This window comes from Malaclemys terrapin, chromosome 8 (assembly GCF_027887155.1).
Source record: "Malaclemys terrapin pileata isolate rMalTer1 chromosome 8, rMalTer1.hap1, whole genome shotgun sequence".
Lineage (NCBI taxonomy): Eukaryota > Metazoa > Chordata > Testudines > Emydidae > Malaclemys > Malaclemys terrapin.
This window is the reverse complement of record NC_071512.1, coordinates 47219077-47242477: the sequence shown is the minus strand read 5'-3', so window position 1 is coordinate 47242477 and position 23401 is coordinate 47219077. Positions and strand designations below refer to the sequence as shown.

At 46.7% G+C, this 23401-nt stretch overlaps 1 protein-coding gene across 4 annotated transcripts in view; it reads right to left on the bottom strand.

The window, feature by feature from the left end:
- Positions 1-22028, bottom strand: part of LOC128841570 (flavin-containing monooxygenase 3-like) — a 45935-nt gene extending 23907 nt beyond the window's left edge. For 2 of the 4 annotated variants that reach the window (XM_054036710.1, XM_054036712.1), the window contains exons 1-3: positions 21939-22028; positions 21526-21663; positions 7755-7943 (exon numbers count right to left, since the gene is read on the bottom strand). In XM_054036710.1, the coding sequence (XP_053892685.1) occupies positions 7755-7943; positions 21526-21663; positions 21939-21962 (351 nt within the window). In that variant the 5' untranslated portion in view covers positions 21963-22028. The other 2 variants (XM_054036709.1, XM_054036711.1) reach the window with 2 other exon arrangements.
- Positions 22029-23401: the final 1373 nt, after the last annotated feature.

Genomic DNA, 23401 nt, shown 5'->3' with positions numbered 1-23401 from the left:
ATCTTATGTCATCTAACCCCTACTTAGAGGAAGCTCTATTATTTGACTCTTTATTTGTATCATGGGAGTGCCTGGGCCTTCTGAGACTGGCACATACTAAAAAGCAAACCCCTAGTGTGAAGAGTTTACAAGCTACATAAACAAGACAGATGAAGACTAATTGTTTGCAGCCATGTCTAGTGATCAATGGCTCCATGTCTAGTTGGCAACTGGTTTCAAGCGGAGTGCCTCAAGGGTCGGTCCTTGATCTGGAGGATGGCGTGGACTGCACTGTCAGCAAGTTTGCAGATGACACTAAACTGAGAGGAGTGGTAGATATGCTGGAGGGTAGGGATAGCATACAGAGGAACCTAGACAAATTAGAGGATTGGGCCAAAAGAAATCTGATGAGGTTCAACAAGGACAAGTGCAGAGTCCTGCACTTAGGACGGAAGAATCCCATGCACTGCTACAGACTAGGGACCGAATGGCTAGGCAGCAGTTCTTCAGAAAAGGACCTAGGGGTTACAGTGGACGAGAAGCTGGATATGAGTCAACAGTGTGCCCTCATTGCCAAGAAGGCTAATGGCATTTTGGGCTGTATAAGTAGGGGCATTGCCAGCAGATCGAGAGACGTGATCATTCCCCTCTATTCGACATTGGTGAGGCCTCATCTGGAGTACTGTGTCCAGTTTTGGGCCCCACACTACAAGTAGGATGTGGAAAAATTGGAAAGAGTCCAGCGGAGGACAACAAAAATGATTAGGGGTCTGGAGCACATGACTTATGAGGAGAGGCTGAGGGAACTGGGATTGTTTAGTCTGCAGAAGAGAAGAATGAGGGGGGATTTGATAGCTGCTTTCAACTACCTGAAAGGAGGTTCCAAAGAGGATGGATCTAGACTGTTCCCAGTGGTACCAGATGACAGAACAAGGAGTAATGGTCTCAAGTTGCAGTTGGGGAGGTTTAGGTTGGATATTAGGAAAACTTTTTTATTAGGAGGGTGGTGAAGCACTGGAATGGGTTACCTAGGGAGGTGGTGATGGAATCTCCTTCCTGAGAGGTTTTTAAGGTCAGGCTTGACAAAGCCCTGGCTGTGATGATTTAGTTGGGGATTGGTCCTGCTTTGAGCAGGGGGTTGGACTAGATGACCTCCTGAGGTCCCTTCCATCCCTGATATTCTATGATTTTCTCTGAAGGTGGAGATGATGAAACGGAGGTGAAGTGACTTGCCCAAGGTGACATATCAGGTCAGTGGCAGAGCCAGGAATAGAATTTAGGTCTCCTGAGTCCTAGTCCAATGCTCTAGTTTCCTACAAATTCAACTGGAAGGCCAGGATTTATTCCCTCCCCCTTCCCAGAGAAGAGGCTAGAGATTCCACCCTTCTGAACTGCAGCAAGGAGGGCCTTCCAGTGCATTCTGTTAAACATCTGCGCTATGGTCCGGCTCAGGGCAGCACATCTGCCTAGCTCTCTACATTGAGATGGCTACTAAAGGAAAACCTGCAAGGCTCACCTGTCAGCCCGTAAAAGCATCAGCCCTGGCTGCATCACCTTTCCACAATAGGAAGAGGCCACTAAACAACTTCATCCACTAGGTGGCGATGATGACCCACAGGAGAAAACACCCTGTTCTCTTCCAGACTCCAGTAACTGCGAGTCGCTCCCAGTGGATCTGTACTCGGGATGCTTCATGTAATACTAATTGTTTCCAGGACATGTCTAAAGATGGCTCCGTTTCTTGTTAAGAGAGCCAGCAATTTCTTTATAATGAGCGAATGAATTTCAGGGTCATAGAATGCCTTAGTGAGTCAGAATGGGAGCACAGTGCAAAAATAAGCCACCAAATATTGCAGTGGCTTGTCCAGGTGATCTAGAAATGCTGAGTGCCCATGTGGTGTAGTGAGCTGGAACAGCTGCTGCTGAAGGTGTTGGAACTTAAAGCGACACATTTGACACTGCATTTGCTCAGACTGAGGAACTGCCCTGTTGTTTTTACAATGTGAGTCCCATGTGACATTTTATTTGTTCCTTTGGACCCATCTACACTGCAGCCCTCAGCCAATCATAATACTGTTTCAAATGAGTAATGCAATCCCTCTGCCTCACCCCTGCAGTGTTCAGTGGGGAGCAGGCTGGTATACTTCACTTGTTCCAGTTAGAATCATATGAGTGGCTGGCTCATTACAGAAGCAGCTTTTCCTCTCCTGGAATTGACACCTCCCCATCTCTTATTGGGAGTGGACTACATCCACCCTGATTGAATTGGCCCTGTCAACACTGGTTCTCTACTTGCGAAGTAACTCCCTGCTCTCCATGTGTTAGTATATAATGCCTGCATCTGTAACTTTCACTCTATGCATCTGAAAAAGTGAGGTTTTTACCCACGAAAGCTTATGCCCAAATAAATCTGTTAGTCTTTAAGGTGCCACCAGACTCCTTGTTGTTTTTATAGAATCATAGAAGATTACAGTTGCAAGAGACCTCAGGAGGTCATCTAGTCCAACCCCCTGCTCAAAGCAGGACCAATCCCCAACTAAATCATCCCAGCCAGGGCTTTGTCAAGCTGGGCCTTAAAAACCATTAAGGAAGGAAATTCCACCACCTCCTGAGGTAACCCATTGCAGTGCTTCACCACCCTCCTAGTGAAATAATTTTTCCTAATATCCGAACCTAGATCTCCCCCACTGCAACTTGAGACCATTGCTCCTTGTTCCGTCAACTGCCACCACTGAGAACAGCCTAGCCTAGCTCCAACAGGTAGTTGAAGGCTGCTATCAAGTCCTCCCTCACTCTTATCTTCTGCAGACTAAACAAGACCAGTTCCCTCAGCCTCGCCTCATAAGTCATGTCCTCCACCTGCCTAATTGTTTTTGTTGCCCTCCATTGGACTGTCTCCAATTTGTCCACATCCCTTCTGTAGTGGGGGGCCCAAAACTGGACGTAGTACTCCAGATGTGGCCTCGCCAGAGCTGAATAGAGGGGAATAATCACTTCCCTCAATCCGCTGGCAGTGCTCCTACTAATGCAGCCCAATATGCCGTTAGCCTTCTTGGCAACAAGGGCACACTCCTGACTCATATCCAGCTTCTCGTCCACTGTAATCCCCAGGTCCTTTTCTGCAGAACTGCCACTTAGCCAGTCGGTCCCCAGCTTGTAGCAGTGCATGGGATTCTTCTGTCCTAAGTGCAGGACTCTGCACTTGTCCTTGTTGAACCTCATCAAATTTCTTTTGGCTCAATCTTCCAATTCGTTTAGGTCACTCTGGACCCTATCCGTACCTTTGAGTATATCTGCTTTTCCCCCCAGCTTAGTGTCATTGTGGCAGGGCAGGGGTGAAACCCTTTGAATGCCCTGCTAAAATGCTGGCTAAGCCCTGCTTTCAGGTGGAAAGGCCTGGAGCAGAGGCTCAAAGCAGCCAGCAGGGAGCCCAGCTGCAGGCCCTAATGAGGGCTGGCTCACTGTAATAGACTGAGCTAAGCAGCGACAGCTGGGCTGAAGGCTAGGAGGGCTATAAAAGCCCTGAACAAAACTCAGTTGGGAGGCTAGCCTGGGAGGGGACAGGAGGCTACAGCTCTGTCTCCTCACCACAGGAAGGGAGTCCCACGGGCCAAGAGACCCTGGAATGGGTTAAAAAGGGGATAACTGTTGGGGGATAAATGGGACTGCACAGTGGCACTGTAAAATAAAGCACAAGGGTGAAACACCAGGAGAAGGCGTGAGAACTCTTATTTTACTAGCCTGGGCACAGGGCGAGAAAGCAGAAACCCATGTGCAGACCCTGTGACAGTCATCCATGAACTTGCTGAGGGTGCAATCCATCCCATCATCCAGATCATTAATAAAGATGTTGAACAAAACTGGCCCCAGGACAGACCCCTGGGGCACTCCACTTGATACCGCCTGCCAACTAGACATCGAGCCATTGATCACTACCCGTTGAGCCCGACGATCTATACCACTTATCCATCTTATAATCCATTCATCAAATCCATACTTCTTGAACTTGCTCGCAAGAATACTGTGGGAGATCATAACAAAAGGTTTGCTAAAGTCAAGGTATATCACGTCCACCACTTTCCCCATATCCACAGAGCCAGTTATCTCATCATAGAAGGCAATCGGGTTGGTCAGGCATGACTTACCCTTGGTGAATCCATGTTGACTGTTCCTGATCACCTTCCTCTCCTTCAAGTTCTTCAAAATGGATTCCTTGAGGACCTGCTCCATGATTTTTCCAGGGACTGAGGTGAGGCTGACCGGTCTGTAGTTCCCCTGGTTCTCCTTCTTCCCTTTTTTAAAGATGGGTGCTATATTTGTCTTTTTCCAATCATCCAGGACCTCCTCCAATCACCACGAGTTTTCAGAAATAATGGCCAATGGCTCTGCAATCACATCAGCCAACTCTCTCAGCACCCTCAGATGCATTGCATCCGGCCCCATGGACTTGTGCATGTCCAGCTTTTCTAAATAGTCCTTAATCTGTTCTTTCACCACTGAGGGCTGCTCACCTCCTCCCCGTACTGTGCTGGCCAGTGCAGCAGTCTGGGAACTGACCTTGCCTGTGAAGACTGAGGCAAAAAAAGCATTGAATACTTCTGCTTTTTCCACATCTTGTGTCACTAGGTTGCCTCCCCCATTTAGTAAGGGTTTCCCTGACCTCCTTCTTGTTGCTAACATGCCTATAGAAACCCTTCTTGTTACTCTTCACATCCCTTGCTAGCTGAAACTCCAATTGTGCTTTGGCCTTCCTGGTTACATCCCGGCGTGCTTAAGCAATATTTTTATACTCCTCCCTAGTCATCCCTAGTCATCTGTCCAAGTTTCCACTTCATGTAAGCTTCCTTTTTGTGTTTAAGCTCACCAAAGATTTCTCTGCTTAGCCAAGCTGGTCATCTGCCATATTTGCTATTCTTTCTGCACATCAGGATAGTTTGTTCTTGCACCCTTTAAAATACAGCCAGCTCTTCCTAGACTCCTTTACCCCTCCCAGGGGATCCTACTCATCAGTTCCCGAGGGAGTCAAAGTCTGCTTTTCTGAAGTCCGGGGTCCTTATTCTGCTGCTCTCCTTTCTTCCTTTTGTTAGGATCCTGAACTCGACCAGCTCATGATCACTGCTGCCCAGGTTGTCACCCACTTCTACTTCCCCTACCAATTCTACCCTGTTTGTGAGCAGCAGGTCAAGAAGAGCACGGCCCCTAGTTGGTTCCTCCAGGACTTGCACCAGGAAGTTGTCCCCAACATTCTCCAAAAAGTTCCTGGATTGTCTGTGCACTGCTGTATTGCTCTGCTGTATTGCTTTCCCAGCAGATGTCAGGGTGAATGAAATCCCCCATGAGAAGCAGGGCCTGTGATCTGGATACTTCTGTTAGTTGTCTGAAGAAAGCCTTGTCTTGGTCTTGTGGTCTTCAGCAGATGCCCACCACCACATCACCCTTGTTGCTCTCGCCTCTAAACTTAACCCAAAGACTCTCAACTGGCTTTTCTCCAGTTTCATACTGGAGCTCTGAGCAATCATACTGCTTTCTTACATACAGTGCAACTCCTCCACCTTTTGTCCCCCACCTGTCCTTCCTGAACAGTTTATACCCATCCATGACAGTGCTCCAGTCATGTGAGTTACCCCACCACATCTCTGTTATTCCAATCACATCATAGTTCTTTGACTGTACCAGGACTTCCAATTCTTCCATTTGAAAATAGGCCTTGATCATTTGAGAGGATTTGAATGGTTAACATGAACAAAGGACAGAACAAAATCTCCAGAAACACCCTCTCCAAGTTGTTCTAAAGAGATTAATCCTGTGCCTTCGTAATGCCCGGCCAAATAGTAAAATTTGATGACTATACCATTGCATAATGTTTCTCTAAACAAAAAGCTGGTGTTTATATACCGTAATTGCTAACACTGTACTTGACAATTATATGGTCTTGGTTTTTAATACTGCTTATAGTTCTGAACTAAACAGTTATTAAGAAAGTTTGGCAAGTTTTTAAAGCTATTAGAACAAGTTGAAAAATGCTTATTCTTTGTGGGTGACAAGGTGGGCGAGGTGATATCTTATATTGGAGCAACTTCTGTGGGTGAGAGAGATAAGCTTATGAGCCACACAAAACTCTTATGCAGGTCTGCATGGCTCGAAAGCGTCTCTCTCACAACAATAAAAGATATGACCTCCCTCACCTTGTCTCGCTAATATCTTGGGACTGACACAGCTACAACTACAAGGAATACAACATATTTTTTGTGGGAAATTGTAAAATTATTTTACACAATTTTCTGCAATTTTGTTTGAATTTCCTATGAAAGAGAGGAAACTGAAATGATTTTGTTTTCAAAAAATCATTATTAGTACAAATTTTCAGGTTTTGGTGAAGTTTTTGAAAACTGAATTAGTTTCCAAAAATTTAGGGTTTTTTTCAATTAAAAAACCTCCTCAATGTGCTGATGAAAATGTTTTGACTAGTCCTTGCTGTAATATATGCACTGCACACACAACTCACCAGGGAAGCAATCAACTGGGAAATTTGGATACACATGATGCCCCGAACAAACCATAACCGCATCAAATACAGCTGACTCTTCCTTCCCGTCCTGTTTTGTAATAACATCCCACTGTCCGGTGACAGGGAAATCGGAGCGTTTTTTTATACTGCTGACCATAGTCTTAAAAGAAACAAACACATGAGTTTGTATTCATTGGCACACGATTCTGCAGGCAGATAGCTTTGTAAATGTCATCGGTCTTACTGGATTCACAGTAGAGAGCTGGGCGAAACCTTGCTCCACTAAACTCCATAGGAGTTTTGCCATTGACTTTAATAAGGCCAGGATTTCACTCTGGAATACATGTGTAAGAGCTAATGAACTGGCCTTGACCCCAATAACAACATGCCAAATTATTTTGATTTTCCTGCCTGGCGTTCTCTTACTGCTTTGCCAAAGCGACACCTTACAAAGATGGAAGTCAGTTACAGAGATGTGTTTTCAGTGATGTACCATTTTTAGAAGGTAGGTTCTTTGGGGCGAGGACTGTCTCTCTGTTCTGTGTTTGTACAGCTCCGAGCACAATGGGGTCCTGGTTCATGCCTAGAGTCCTAGGTGCTATTGCAATAAAGATAAATAATAATAATCACTTTGATCTGGGTGACATTTTGGAATCAGAGTTGGACAAATGTAGCCTTTCGGTATGCGTTCACCCAATAGCAGATTGATTTTCACAGGTTTGTTCATTATTAAATCTCAGTCTATTAATGCTTCAGGTAAATTTCAGCCCATGAATGGATTGCTCAGGACCAGTTCTTTGCTATACTTAATTCACTGTTCTCACTGTGTGATGTCGTCTAAGCCACATGGGATTGTTTTGATTGGATGACCGAAACATTTATTTTATAAACAGGAGGAAGGCTTAACTTGTATTTAAACCCTGTGTGACTCCTGTCTAACATTCAGATACTCCACCACCAAAACAGTCTGAAGCCAGACTCAGAGGGGATGTTTTGAGAAGCACAGTGTGACCCATTTGCCCTTCTAAATTACCAGCAGACAGACTGATTATATTTGTTCATTGCTCTGAATTAGTCAGTTAAGGCCTGATGGTGCTCATCTAACGAGGTCAGCAGGGGTAGAACACCAGCCTCTGCCCTCAGAGGAATAAGGGGCTGGGCGTGAGTTATTCTGCCACTAGGAGTCACTCTTCTAATGGGGACAGGAAGTAGGTAAAGCCATGATTCTGGCCCGCCATGCACTGGCCTTAGCAGCTCTAAGTCTTACCTTGAACTTTATATATCTTAAAAGAGCAAAGTGCTTGGCATACATCCTGATGTACTCTTGGAGCTTTGAATTGTGCATGTAATTTGGAAAATCATCAGGGAAAGGGAAGTCAGGGAAACACATCATTTCTTTGCAGGAGTTGGTGAACACGGAGCGGTAAATGCTGGCTCTGCCTTCCTCCGCACGTTCCTACAGAGAATAATAATAAGAAACAAAACAGCAAAAACATCTGCACAGAAGGTGACTGCAAGACTTGCTGTAACATGGTGGAGATTCACTCACTAAAGAATTAGCTACAGAGACAATTCTCAGCTTACCTGGGATGCTTCATCCAGCGTTCCTGCACACATAAGATGAGAAGCGCGAGCTAATGATGAGTTACAGTGTGCTACCAGTGTTGCCAACTTGCAACATTTTGTGTTTATCTTAAAGCCCCAGCTCCTGGAAGCAAGTGATAACATGAGAATCTAATCTTTCATTTTTTAACAGAGTAAGCTGTAGCCCACGGTTGCAGAGAAAAGCTTGAAAATGTGACCTGAGTGTCCCCTGGAGGCAAGTAAGAAGAACCCCAGATTTACCATTTAAAAAAAATCATGATTTTTATGCCAATCTCGTGATCTTTTCAGGCCTGATTTATGATTTTTGAACACCTAGGGTTATTTGGAGACGTGCCATTGTAACCCATGGTCCATGTGCATGCCATCTGCCGCTCTCTATCTGGGTAAGTCTGCTTTGACTCTTCAGCTCCAGGTGGGGAAACTCATCCTTTTAGCTCCAGAGGTACCTGCCTGGTTTGAACTCCAGTGTGCTAGTCAAAATGTCGGCTATCCCACAATTACAGAGAAATACGCTACAAGGTCAAAATTCCCATTGACTTCAATGGGAGCAGGATCAGACCCCTAAGCCCTGATTCTACAAGGCACTTAAGCACATTTTGCTGAATAGGGATGGACTGGAGTATGTACTTCAAATTAAGCAGATGCTTAAATCCCATCTTCAATGGGATTAAAATTAAGTGTGTGGTTTAGTGCTTTGCTGAATCAGGGCCCATGTTTTTACCATGTAATTACAGAGTACAGAATTCACCAGCCAAATCCCACCAAGGATGGACAGAAATGTTTGGTATAAAAATAAATCCAGTCAAGAAAGAGGACTCTACGTTTTAATATAATAGATGTACAGAAGTGCTGCTGCCTTCTCCAATCCTATGCTCCTTTCATAGCGCCTCTCAGATTCTATCACAGGCAGGAAAGAAAGAACATATGCATAACTTCAAATCAATACTCTTTAAAACAAAGTTGGAGGGAGTGTTGTCTAGGGAAGGTGACCAGCAACCAGGACTTGAGTTATATTCCCAGCTCTGCCACGGGCCAGCTTTGGAACTTTGGGAAAGTTACTTCACTGCTGAGAGAGACAAGGCTGCTGTGACTCAGTTTCCCCATCTATAAAAGGGGAATAATAATACTACGTTAGCTAAGATCACTTTGAGCTACTCAGATGAAAGACTCTAAACAGATGCAGACTATTATAATCAACTCCTCCTCCATTTACTGGCCGAGACCACAGTTCAGGTCTTCAGGAGGTCTGTGGTTTCTTTGCTGCAGAAAGCTGCTAAGATAAAACCAAAGCTCAAAGCAGGGCAAGGAATTTGGCTCCCCATCCCCTCTGCTCCACCAACACCCCCTTCCTTGTCTGCTTGTTCGTCAGATTTTTGCATACTCCCCTCCTTCTTCGCAGCCACCTATGCCTGGTTCAACCTCTTTGAGCTCATCCACAAGGCCCCACCTGTCCCTATTTAAAGACCCACTTTTATTGCCCCCACTCTGAGAGCTAGTCACATGTGTCTTGACTGTGATCCGAGGCAGGATTTCAACTCAGGCTTTCAGAGGGACAAGGGTAGTGCCTTAATCAACCTCCCTTTAATACGAACATGAGAGTTCGGTATGTGGAAAATGCAGAAAATTAAGAACATAAGAATGGCCATACAGAGTCAGACCAAAGGTCCATCTAGCCCAGTATCCTGTGTTCCAACAGTGGCCAATGCCAGGTGCCCCAGAGGAAATGAACAGAACAGGCAATCATCAAGTGATCCATCCCCTGTCACCCATTCCCAGTTTCTGGCAAACAGAGGTAGGGACACCATCCCTGCCATCCTGGCTAATAGTCATTGATGGACCTATCCTCCATGAACTTATCTAGTTCTTTTTTGAACCCTGTTATGTGAGGCTATTTGGCTTTGTCTGCTGATGAAATGCAAAGGTCTAATGCGACCTATTGAAATTAGTGCTAAAAATCCCATTGATTCCAGTGGGTGCAGGCTGTGGCTGGAGTTGGTTAGGATGATGGAGGGGGAACTAGCTGGGAGAAATAGTATGTAATTTAGAAAAAAAAAAAAAAAAGAGTTGGACTGAACAGCCTGACAGATCTATTTTGTTGTGTACTAGTCTCACAGGGGAAGTGGTGCATGTCATGATATATGGAATCGACAACTGTCTTCACCGGGAGGCATTTATTAAAGAAAACAGCTACATGTTACTGAAAAACAAACAGGCTTCCACACAGCTTGAGTTCAAGTCTTGTCTCTCCTGTTCACCATGGGGTGGGTTTCAGAGACAGAGCTCCAGCCCAAGCCAGAACGTCTACGTGGCTATTTTTAGTGTTGTAGCCTGAGCTACAAGATTCTCTGCCATGTCTTGTTTGTTTTATTTTTTGCTGTATAGGCGTTCCTAGAGACAGTGAATGGCTGCATATCACAATGCCACCTATTACAGGGCAAGCACTAATCTCCTAGGAGGTTTAAAACTTGACCAAGGCATTGAGAAATAAAACGGGTGGGAGGAATCTTGCATTGGCAAGATGGGGATACAGTAAATAGTCCCACTGATACTTATGCGCTAAACATTAATTTGATTGGTAGTCGGGAAGTTGCCAGTGACCTAAGGGTTAAAGTAGGCTGTTGCCAATTCATGCTGAGTGTTTAAAGTTACCTGATACGTGTGCATTTGTACTTGTGCTCTGCAAATGGGAATGTGAAGTAAGAAGGGTTATGTAATGAAAACAGAACAAAACACATAGCTCCCTATTAACAGGCAATGAGGTGCAAGAAAGGGAGTTGAACCTTTGTCAACTGCATGCTGCTTAGTTGGATTTTCGCTGCAAATACAGGAGTATCTTTACCTGTTGAGATAAGGAGCTTTATAAACATCTGGGATGGGCCCTAATTTTATTCTTTAACTGACTAAAGAAATACAGGATCCCCCTAAAGTTCCTCTGCTTTGTCTCAGGTGCAAACAGATTAATGACTCTTTGTGTGACAGCCTGGCTCTTCTTAAGTGACAGGCAGAGAAACCACAACCCTGTTTAAACACAATATCACGGTCAACAAGTTTGAACAAGTGATGGCCGGGAGAACTGCACCGTGAATTGTCTGCCAGGTGCAAAGCTTGGGGATCTTGAGACATCTAGATTCATAGATTATAGGACTGGAAGGGACCTCGAGAGGTCATCGAGTCCAGTCCCCTGCCCGCATGGCAGGACCAAATACTGTCTAGACCATCCCTGATAGACATTTATCTAACCTACTCTTAAATATCTCCAGAGACGGAGATTCCACAACCTCCCTAGGCAATTTGTTCCAGTGTTTAACCACCCTGACAGTTAGGAACTTTTTCCTAATGTCCAATCTAGACCTCCCTTGCTGCAGTTTAAACCCATTGTTTCTGGTTCTATCCTTAGAGGCTAAGGTGAACAAGTTCTCTCCCTCCTCCTTATGACACCCTTTTAGATACCTGAAAACTGCTATCATGTCCCCTCTCAGTCTTCTCTTTTCCAAACTAAACAAACCCAGTTCTTTCAGCCTTCCTTCATAGGTCATGTTCTCAAGACCTTTAATCATTCTTGTTGCTCTTCTTTGGACCCTTTCCAATTTCTCCACATCTTTTTTAAAATGCGGTGCCCAGAACTGGACACAATACTCCAGCTGAGGCCTAACCAGAGCAGAGTAGAGCGGAAGAATGACTTCTCGTGTCTTGCTCACAACACACCTGTTAATGCATCCCAGAATCATGTTTGCTTTTTTTGCAACAGCATCACACTGTTGACTCATATTTAGCTTGTGGTCCACTATAACCCCTAGATCCCTTTCTGCCGTACTCCTTCCTAGACAGTCTTTTCCCATTCTGTATGTGTGAAATTGATTTTTCCTTCCTAAGTGGAGCACTTTGCATTTGTCTTTGTTAAACTTCATCCTGTTTACCTCAGCCCATTTCTCCAATTTGTCCAGATCATTTTGAATTATGACCCTGTCCTCCAAAGTAGTTGCAATCCCTCCCAGTTTGGTATCATCCGCAAACTTAATAAGCGTACTTTCTATGCCAATATCTAAGTCGTTGATGAAGATATTGAACAGAGCCGGTCCCAAAACAGACCCCTGCGGTACCCCACTCGTTACGCCTTTCCAGCAGGATTGGGAACCATTAATAACAACTCTCTGAGTACGGTTATCCAGCCAGTTATGCACCCACCTTATAGTAGCCCCATCTAATTTGTATTTGCCTAGTTTATCGATAAGAATATCATGCGAGACCGTATCAAATGCCTTACTAAAGTCTAGGTATACCACATCCACCGCTTCACCCTTATCCACAAGGCTCGTTATCCTATCAAAGAAAGCTATCAGATTGGTTTGACATGATTTGTTCTTCACAAATCCATGCTGGCTGTTCCCTATCACCTTACCACCTTCCAAGTGTTTGCAGATGATTTCCTTAATTACTTGCTCCATTATCTTCCCTGGCACAGAAGTTAAACTAACTGGTCTGTAGTTACCTGGGTTGTTTTTATTTCCCTTTTTATAGATGGGCACTATATTTGCCCTTTTCCAGTCTTCTAGAATCTCTCCCGTCTCCCATGACTTTCCAAAGATAATAGCTAGAGGCTCAGATACCTCCTCTATTAGCTCCTTGAGTATTCTAGGATGCATTTCATCAGGCCCAGGTGACTTGCAGGCATCTAACTTTTCTAAGTGATTTTTAACTTGTTCTTTTTTTATTTTATCCGCTAAACCTACCCCCTTCCCATTAGCATTCACTATGTTAGGCATTCCTTCAGACTTCTCGGTGAAGACAGACTTATGTGCAGTGCTGGGGGAGGAGCCAATGGTCACGGTACAAGGAGGAACCAATGACATAGGGAAAGGTAGGAGAGAGCCCCTGGCAGCCAAATTTAGGCTGCTAGGTAAGAGATTGAAGTCCACGACCTCCATAGTAGCATTCTCTGAAATGGTTCCAGTTCCACACCCAGGGCCAGTAAAGCAGGCAGAACTGCAGGGTCTCAATGTGTGGATGAGATGATGGAGGAGGGATTTAGGTTTATTAGGGACTGGAGAACCTTTTGGGAAAGGAGGAGCCTGTACAGAAAGAATGGGCTCCACCTACACAAGAACAGAACCACATTGCTGGCATGTAAAATGAAAACAGTCATAGAGGAGTTTTTAAACTAAGGGCTGGGGGAAAGCTGGTCTGGAGGAGCTCATGGTTCAGACAGAGACATCCCTTAGAGACATCCCTTAGGGAAGGATCTATTAAAGGGGACATAGGTGCCAACTCTGTGGAAAGGGGATTCTCTATATCTTAGTGGAGAGGACAGAAGTTGACAAAGTACAGGTAGGAACTGAAGAACAATAGTCAAATGAAAAAGAGTCCCAGACAATTACACCACAGGAAGGCAGAGAACCAAATACTGACAAGTTTTATGAGTGCTTGTACACAAATGCTAGAAGTCTAAATATTAAAATGGGTGCCTGGTAGTAAATGAGGATATTGATATAATAGGCATCACAGAACTTTGGGGGAACAATGATAATCAATAGGACACAGGAGTGGCACTATGTGTGAAAGAAAGCATAAAGTCAAATAGAAAACATTTTAAATTAATCAAACTGTACCACAGAATCTCTATGGACAGAAATTCCATGCTTGAATACTGAGAGTATAGAGGAGGAATGTACTACTGACCACCTGACTAGGATGGGGATTGTGAAATGCTCAGGGAGATTAGAGAGGCTACAACAACAGAAAATCCAATAATAATTGGGGATTTCAACTATCCCCATATTGACTGGGTACATGTCATTTCAGGACGGGATGCAGAGATAAAATTTCTAAACACCATTAATGACTGCTTCTTGGAGGAGTTAGTCCTAGAATTCACAAGGGGAGAGGCAATTCTTGATTTAGTCCTAAGTGGCACACAGGATCTGGTCCAAGAGGTGAATATAGCTGAACCATTCAGTAACAGTGACCATAATATAATTAAATTTAACATCCTGATAGGGGGAAAATACCAAATAAACCAACCACAGTAGCATTTTACTTCAAAAAGGGGAACTACATAAATATGAGGAGGCTAGTTAAACAGAAATTAAAAGGAACAGTCACAAGAGTGAAATGCTTGCAAGCTTCATGGAAACGTTTTAAAAACACCAAAAGAGAGCCTCAAACTAGATGTATACCACCCCCCCCCACAAGAAAAACCTGTAAGAGGACCAAAAAAATGGCACCATTGCTAAACAAAGTAAAAAAGGCAGTTAGAGATAAAAAGGCATCCTTTAAAAATTGGAAGTCAAATCCTACTGAGGAAAATAGAAAATCATAAACTCTGGCAAGTCCAGTGTAAAAGCATAATTAGGCAGGCCAAAAAAGAATTTGTTTTAAGTACATCAGAAGCAGGAAGCGGGGTCACTGGACAATCAAGGTGCATAAGTAGCACTCAAGGAAGACAAGGCCATAATGGAGAAGCTAAATGAATTCTTTGCATCGGTCTTCACTGCAGAGGACATGAGGGAGATTCCCATACCTGATCCAGTCTTTTTAGGTGACAAAGCTGAGGAACTGTCCCAGATTGAGCTATCAATAGAGGTGGTTTTGTAACAAACTGATAACTTAAATAGTGATAAGTCAACAGGACCAGATGGTATTCACCCAAGAGTTCTGAAGAAACTCATATGAAATTGCAGAACTACTAACCGTCGTGTGTAGCTTATCACTTAGATCAGCCTCTGCACCATATGGCTGGTGGACAGCTAATGCGACACTGATTTTTTAAAAAGGTTCCAGAGGCAATTATAGGCCAGTAAGCCTGACTTCCGTACCAAGCAAATTGGTTGAAACTATGTAAAGAACAGAATTATCAGACACATAGATGAACACTACATGATGGGGAAGACTCACCACTGCTTTTGTAGAGAAATCATGCCTCACCAATCTGTTAGCATTCTTTGAGGGGATCAACAAACATGTGGACAAGGGTGATCTAGTGGATATAGTGTCCTTGGACTTTCAGAAAGTCTTTGTCAAGGTTCCTCACCAAAGGGTCTTAAGCAAAGTAGGCAGTCATGGATTCAGTAACTGGCTAAAAGATATGAAACAAAGGGTAGGAATAAATGCCCAGTTTTCACAGTGGAGAGAGGTAAATAGCAGAGTCCCCCCTAGAATCTGTACTGGGACCTGTGCTGTTCAACATATTCATAAACGATCTTGAAAAGGGGGCAAACAGTGAAGTGGCAAAATTGCAGATGTTACAAAATTACTCAAAATAGTTAAGTCCAAAGCAGACTGCGAAGGGTTACAAAGGGATCTCACAAAACTGAGTGACTAGGCAAGAAAATGGAAGATAAGAACATAAGAATGGTCATACTGGGTCAGACCAAAGGTCCATCTAACCCAGTATCCTGTCTTCTGTCAGTGGCCAATGCCAGGTGCCTCAGAGGAAATGAACAGAGCAGGTAATCACCAAGTGATCCATCCCCTGTCGCCCATTTCTAGCTTCTGTCAAACAGAGGCTAGGGACATCATGAATGAAATTCAATGTTGATAAATGCAATGTAATGCACATTGGAAAACAATCTCAATTATACTTACAAAATGCTGGGGTCTAAAGGAGTTGCTACACAGCCTTGGCCACTCTGGCACCAATTCAGATCAGACAAAAGTTGGCCGGGGACCAAATGCCATTTCCATAGGAAAGCTCTGGATGTGATGGAATTATTGCACCTTTCGCCCGAGGAGTTTAATGTGCAAGAGTTTAATGAGGAGTTTAAGGCCTGGCTTGACAAAGCCCTGGCTGGAATGATTTAGTTAGTGTTGGTTCTGCTTTGAGCAGGAGGTTGGACTAGATGACCTCCTGAGGTCTCTTCCAACCCTAATCTTCTATGATTCTATGCAGGACCCCAGGAGGTGGGTTAATGATCACGTGTCCCACGGCAGGTGTTTTGGAGCACACAGCACCATTGCAGTACAGGGGTGAAGAATACCATCCTTAACCGGAGGTGCAGGGGAAGAGTTCAGAGGCAGAGTGGAAACGACCAGTTTGGAATTTGTCCAGGACATTGGGGCTAAGGCCTAGTTTCATACAAACAAGTCCCTGTAATGATCACAAGTGATCCTGTGAGTGGTGTCACATCTCATCTGGAGGACGGCGCCTCCAGCAACTTGGTGCCCCCTTGAACATCACACTAGGGACATGTTCAATATTGATTCAGAGGGAAGAGTGCCACTTCCCGAAGCACCAACAGTATTTCCTGCACTGCTCAGAGGGCCTTGAGAGGTCAGCAAGTCCAACCCCTTGTGCTGAGGCAGGACCAAGTATACCTAGACCCTCACTGACAGGTGTTTGTCCAACCTGCTCTTAAAAACCTCCCAAAAATGGGATTCCACAACCTCCCTAGAAACCCTATTCCAGAGCTTAACTGCCTTTAGAGTTAGAAAGTTTTTGCTAGTATCTAACCTAAATCTCCCTTGCTGCAGATTAAATGCATCACTTCTCCTACCTTCAACCCTTGACACATTTGAAGACTTATCAGGTCCCTCCATCAGTCTTCTTTTCTCAAGACTAAAGGTGCCCAGGTTTTTTAAGTATCAGGGGGTAGCCGTGTTAGTTTGTATCTACAAAAACAACAAGGAGTCTGGTGGCACCTTAAAGACTAACAGATTTATTTGGGCATAAGCTTTCGTGAGTAAAAACCTCACTTGCATCCGAAGAAGTGAGGTTTTTACTCACGAAAGCTTATGCCCAAATAAATCTGTTAGTCTTTAAGGTGCCACCAGACTCCAGGTTTTTTAAGCTTTCCTCATCCGTGAGGTTTTCTAAACCTTTGATCATTTTTGTTGGTCTTTTCTGGTCTCTCTCCAATTTGTCCACATCTTTTCTAAAGCATGGTGCCCAGAACTGGACACAGTACTCCAGCTGAGGCCTCACCAGTGCCGAGTAGAGTGGGACAGTTACCTCCCATACATATGACACTCCTGTTACTACACCCCATAATGATATCAGCTTTGTTCACAGCTGCAGGGCCAGTGCATCCACTAGGCAAACTAGGCAACCACCTAGGGTGCCAAGATTTGAGGGCGCCAAAAAGCGGTGCCCAAAATGTCTGGGATGCTCACCTGGCACCGGCTAAATGTGTAACCCTCTTTGATCAGCTCCGGCCAGCCGGGAAGTGATGTCATTCCTCCTCCAGCCGCTGGGGGCGCTGTGTTGCTCCCTGCTGCTCTGGCTCTTCCCCGGGGCCCAGCCCCTGCTCAGCCCCGCCCTGCCCCACTCCCCTGAGCTCTGCAGCAGAGACCCGGCCCCAGCCACGCCACCGGCGAGTGCGGGGAGGTAGTTCCCCCCTGCCTCCCAAGCCAGCCCCGGCCCCCCGGAGGCCTCCCCCCCACTCCCACCTCCCCCACGGAAGACTGGGGCACCCCCCCCACGTGGGGGGGCTGCATAGGGCCCAAGAATATCTAGGGACAGCCTTAGTACCTGCCACCCTGCTCTCAGCTAGCCCCACACCACCTGCCCTGCCTGCAGCCAGCCCCACACCCCCGCCTCCATCCAACCCCTGCAGCACCCCCATGCCCCAAGGCAGCCAGCCCCGCACTCCCCTGTCTCCAGCCAGCCACTACCGCACCCCCGTGCCCAAAGCCAGCCAGCCCCACACCCCCATCTCCAGCCAACCCTGCACCCCATCTCCAACCAGCTCTGCATCCCCTGCCCTGCCCGAAGCCAGCTAGCCCCGCACTCCCCTGTCTCCAGCCAGCCTCTGCCGCACCCCCGTGCCCGAAGCCAGCCAGCCCCACACCCCCATCTCCAGCCAACCCTGCACCCCATCTCCAACCAGCTCTGCATCCCCTGCCCTGCCCGAAGCCAGCTAGCCCCGCACTCCCCTGTCTCCAGCCAGCCCCTGCCACACCACCGTGCCCAAAGCCAGCCAGCCCCACACCCCCGTCTCCAGCCAGCCCCTGCCACACCCCCGTGCCCAAAGCCAGCCAGCCCCACACCCTGTCAGGTTATTCATTTATTTTCATTAAATATGTAATCTAAATATAATGAAAATAATAAATTTTCAAGCCGAATATGTATTAATTCTATTGAACAATGCCATATTATGCAGTATTCATTTTTGAAAGTTTATAATAAGTGATGCTCAAGGGGGAGCGTTGGGGGTGGGAAGTGCAAGGTGGAAGTTTCGCCTAGGACGCAAAATATCCTTGCACTGGCCCTGCAAGAATGATTCATATTCAATTTGTGATTCACTATCATGCCCAGATCCTTTTCAGCAGTATGACCACCCAGCCTAGACAACTCCAATCCAAGCATCCCTTGGTAATGCAATATGATATGGATACAATGTGTGCGCCCTCTGTTAAATTAGACAGTGGCTTCACACCCATTCCAAGCAGCCAGGTGTTCCACCACAAAAACCACCCTCTGAGTTGGTACTAACTGGACCTACTGTTGTCAAGACAGTAGCCATGGTCCGAGTGGGCAAAGGGAGTGAAATCCCTTCTCTCTCCTTGAGATGGAGCCTGCGATTGGTGTTGAGGTGTGGTTACAGGGCAGAGTGAAGGAAACGGCATCTGGAGAGGTCTTTGGTTTCCAGAGTTGTCAATCTGGGCTTCTCCGGCTGGAACTCCATTCCAATATTTAAAAAGAAAGGGTGGTGCAGAAAGAAGTGGTGCGTAGAGGCAATGCAAGTGCTCCTGCGTTTTTGTTTATGCAAGCGTTGCTGTAGCTGTGTGACAAAGTGGGAATTCTCTTAATGTTTTGTATGAATATTCTCTGTATGCCTCGGTTTCCCTTATGTGTTGCACAAGTATCTATTCTAGGTGGTGGGACAAAGGTGTGTGATCGTTGCAGAGAACCTAGAGGGCAGGTGTGACTGCTGTCTAGCTCCCTGGGCCCAGACAATAGCTGGACACTCTGTATCGTGGCAACTGATGGCCGGGGCCCATCCTCTGCAACAGCCAGCCGGAGGATTTGGAGAACAAAGAGGGGGAGGCCAGGTGATCAGTCTTCCTGGGAAAGACACAAAGGACGGAAGAGGAGCAACAGGGCATGACTGAGGGTGGGCTGCTGGAAGCAAGTCAGGCTCCTGGTTTGAGACTCGGGGAACAGAGCCCATGGCTCTGAGTTCTGGATCTCCCCAGGCAGTCTTTGCTGAATGTCCCTACTTTCTGTGCTAACAAGCTCTGTTCTATGCTGTGTTCCAGACGACTAATAAACCTTCTGTTTTATACTGGCTGGGAGTCACTGCTGACTGCAGCGTGGGGGTGCATGGCCCCTGCTGGGGGAAGGGAGCATGTAAGGCTTCCCCAGGTGTCCCATCCAGTGGAACTCCCTGCGGGGAGCTCCTGGCGTGAACAGGGGTGCTTCTCCCTTGATGCCACACCCTCTTCCTAGCCTTGGGTGCCCCCAGACACAGGGCTTCACCTCCCAAGCTGGGCATGCGCATGGGGCGGCTCAGAAAATGACAAGGCAGAGCTGCCAGAGCATGGCTTTCTGAAGGGCGGGTGCATAGCTCCGCCCTGTATTTCAGGTGCCCGAGTGACACTCCAGGGACTATACCCCTGCTCAGATTCGGGTGGGCCTGGATGCTAAGTGGGTGGGCCATGGCCCACCCATTCCCACTCATGGCTATGCCCCTGTTGTGCACCCATGACACCTAGCACACCTGCATTCCAGCTCTGGCCTTTGATGGCCGCCTCGTCTCCTGGAGAAGGGTTAGGTTCTCTGTCCAGGCTCTCTCTGGGTTGTGCTGGCCTGTCATTGTCTCCTAGTTACTCGTTGGAAGCCTCAGCTGGCTCTGGCAGCTCTCTGCCCCTGGTGGTTCTTCCTGTGAGTCTGAGGCTTGTGCTGGGGGAGGGGAAGGTGACTATGTGGGTTGGGGGGGGGCGGTAAGGGCGCATCTTCACCTTTCTGGCCCCACGAAAAACCATCAGAAAAAGGAAGAAAGCCCCAGGTTACATTAACTTCTCTGCAGCCTCTCCCCTGAGGATTGGGAATCTGCTCCTCTCAGGGTCGGGGCTGGTGCAGAAAATCAGCAAAGTTTATGGGTAGCGCCTTTTCTATTGCTTGGGAGGATCTTCATGAGGAAACCCTCTCAGAGGTTTGCCTCCAAAGCCCCCTCCCATGAGTGCTAGTGTGTGTGTGTGAGCTGTCCCCTTGTCAGCACATCTTTGCAGCAATACACAAACATTAGTCCTGTCAGTACCCCATTTCATAGATGGGGAGACTGAGGCAGAGAAGTCCAGCTCCATACACATGGTTAACAAGCGTCAGAAGCAGGACTGGAAGGCCTAAGGTGCTGGTTCCTACTAGCCCACACTGCCTCGCAACATTTCATCACAAGCACAATGGAAATGAGATTCGGTTCACTGTGGGCCTTATTCCTTCACCCAAGTGAGAGAATGAAGAACGAGACCCTGTGATCTGGCAATAAGCAGCTCTTTGAATAAGGCACCTATCAGAGTCAGGGCTTTGTCTGTGCTGTCGGGAGGATCAGGTCATGAGAGCAGGGCAGCAAGAAGAAAGTTGCAGTGCTTGATGTCAACTTTTGTCCTGCAGGCAGAGTCTTTTTATAACATGGCTCTGCGCTGAGTCTAGATTCATTCCTGCAAGCCTGCCGACCGCCACAGAGAACATACATGCAGGAGGGTCACTTTGGGGGGCGGGGGTACTGAAAGGTTCTTCCCCTTCAGGGGTGGTAGAATCCAGCAAGGAGTCGAGCTTTTCGTGTTACAGCAAAGCAAAACCAAACTCCTGCCCTGCACTCCAGGGGTGGGCGGCTAGGGCGCAGGGCTCTGATAAGACAGCAAGGCCCGATAAGGACTGCATGTGGCACCATCATCGGACGCAACTTCCCTCCCACTCACTGCCAGAGTAAATGAGTAAGAGTGGAGTTTGCCTGGCTCAGACGCAGCTGGCTCGGATTCCCGTCCCCAAATTGTGCCCTCAGCCTCGCTTCTAAAAGCATTAAGCCGGAACTAGAGTTTGCTTTATTTTTAAGACATCTAATTAACTCGTAAGCAGTAAAATCTCAATAAAGCCTCCACAGAGTCAGTTATATTTCTGGCTGTTCTAACATGTGGTTGCACAGCACCTTGTGATTAACACAAAGGAACTTTTACAGGGACTGATGGCCTAATTTTCAGAGCAGCCACAGCTCCCCTTTACTCCAAATCAGTCTGTGGCTGTGTCTGTGGTTAGTAAAGTGACCATTAGCACAGATTTCACCACCCTGTGCAAGTGCCATAGAAAGATATGGTGCCCAAAAGTTAGTGATCTGTTCTAAACAATGAACAGATACTTCTCCTGAAGAACAAACCAGTCTATAGGCGTCAGGGAAAGTAAAATACAAGACAGGGCGTATGCAGAATGGAGTGACAGCTGGGATGCGACAACACCAGCCGTATTCTGAAATCAGAATGTTTTGTCAGAGCTTCCCACTTACTGTGAATTTCCAGAGCCCTCCGATGTCATCGCTTCGCTCGAAGCAGGTGGGCTCCAATCCCTCGTCCAGACAGCACTTAATGGAGGCCAGTCCACTCACGCCAGCTCCAATGATTGCCACTCTCTGTACCATGGTCTCCTGCGACAGAGAAGGAGCACACCTCTTCAGTGCATAGAGCTGTCAGTGAGCAGAAACCACAGCATTTCAGCAGAATGGCTTAGAACTTTATTAGAGAAGACTAGGCCACCTTTATGGACAGAAATATCGCACACATGCTCACTCTCTCTATAAATATAGTGGTAGCTTGTTCTGATTCCTATTAACACTTAGTGATGTGAATCAGATCCAGCTGCAATAAGGGAATGAAATGGAGCTGATTGATTGCCCAAGATCTGCAGGAATGTTAAACTCACAGTTGTCAGCTGCCCACTCTGCATTTCAGTTTCACAGTCACTTTAGCCATTTCTCTCCTTTTAGCCTACCAAAGCGATGTCCCGCTTTCCCCATTACCTTCGCTCCTTCTCTTCTCCAGCCCAGTCCCTGATGCCTGCGAGTGGGTTTCAGGTAGGCACGGGGGAAACAAATGCCTTTCCTGGAACCTATTATTTTGAGAAAAGCAACTGAAATGTGGGAGGAGTTTCCCTTAAAGAGCAAGCCACTTTTATGCACCACTTCACAGGGGACAGGCCTCGCTGGCAGGGCTGTGTAAGGATGTGTCTGTACAAGTATTGGTGGTGATTTTTGGAGCTTAGCATCCCTGGAGTGGAAAGCGAGGAGGAGCTGGGAGATTTGAGCTCTCTGCTTCAGAAATAAATTGTCTAGGTGATGCTATTCCAGACAGCACCTGGGGTCATTGGGCAGTGGTGACCAACCCTGATTCCCATCCGGATATAGAATGACAGTGATTCCCTAAATGCCCTTCTCTTCCACGTCCCACTTGGCTCTGACTCCACTTTTCAGCCCACGCAGAGGGGTCCCTAGAAGCCACAGACCCTGCAAACAGGCTGCAGATAGAGTAGATCACATCCTCAGAGTTGCGGTAACAGCAGGGAGAGAAAGACTAGTGCCAGGGAGCACTAGGAATACATGGAAGTGGGGTGGTCTGGTTATGTTCTGAGAGGAAGCGGGATGGGGCTCAGCATCTGGGGAACCTAAACCACCCATTCACCAAAGCTATTTTTTAGAAGGCTTCTTATATGCCATCTGTCTGGTCCCCACTGTCCCGCCAGCTGCCGGTTCTTCCCAGAATGGTGGAGTCACAATACCTCCGTTAGTTCTTGCCATGTTGTCAATGCAAAGTGGTCATTAGGAGTGTGCTACTCCTCATTTCAGCCCTAGAAAGGGATTGTTGGGACACCAGTGATGATTCTAGTACTGTGTTTGCACACAGCACAAACCCCACCAGCAGCGAAACGGGTGTATATTCACCTGTCAGCCTGTGCTAAGGAAAGCTGAACTACGTAGTGAAACCCTATTTGTACACTCTTCAGGGTGTCTGGCTTGTCCAGATTTTCCACATGCCTTCCTCTGGTTCAGAGTGTGCAGGCACTTCCTTCTGACCAGCCACAAGCTAGGCACAGAGTCCCCTCGCCGGCGAGTGCTAGACCTAAACAAACCCATAAGTCATTGCCTGGAGATTGCACAATGCTGGAGCTGCATGAATAATCCACGGCAAGTAATTTATTGTGTGCAGCTGGTTAATAGCAGCAGACAAGAAGAAGTTGTGTTGGTTATTCAAAAGCCAGGACTGACCCGGCATATTCTTGAGGGCCACTGACTGGCCCTTCATCTGTTCATATGGATACAAACATGGAGCACCCACCACATGATGTAACTGGCACATTCAGCCTCATTCGCTGTTCATGGGTGGTCTGGG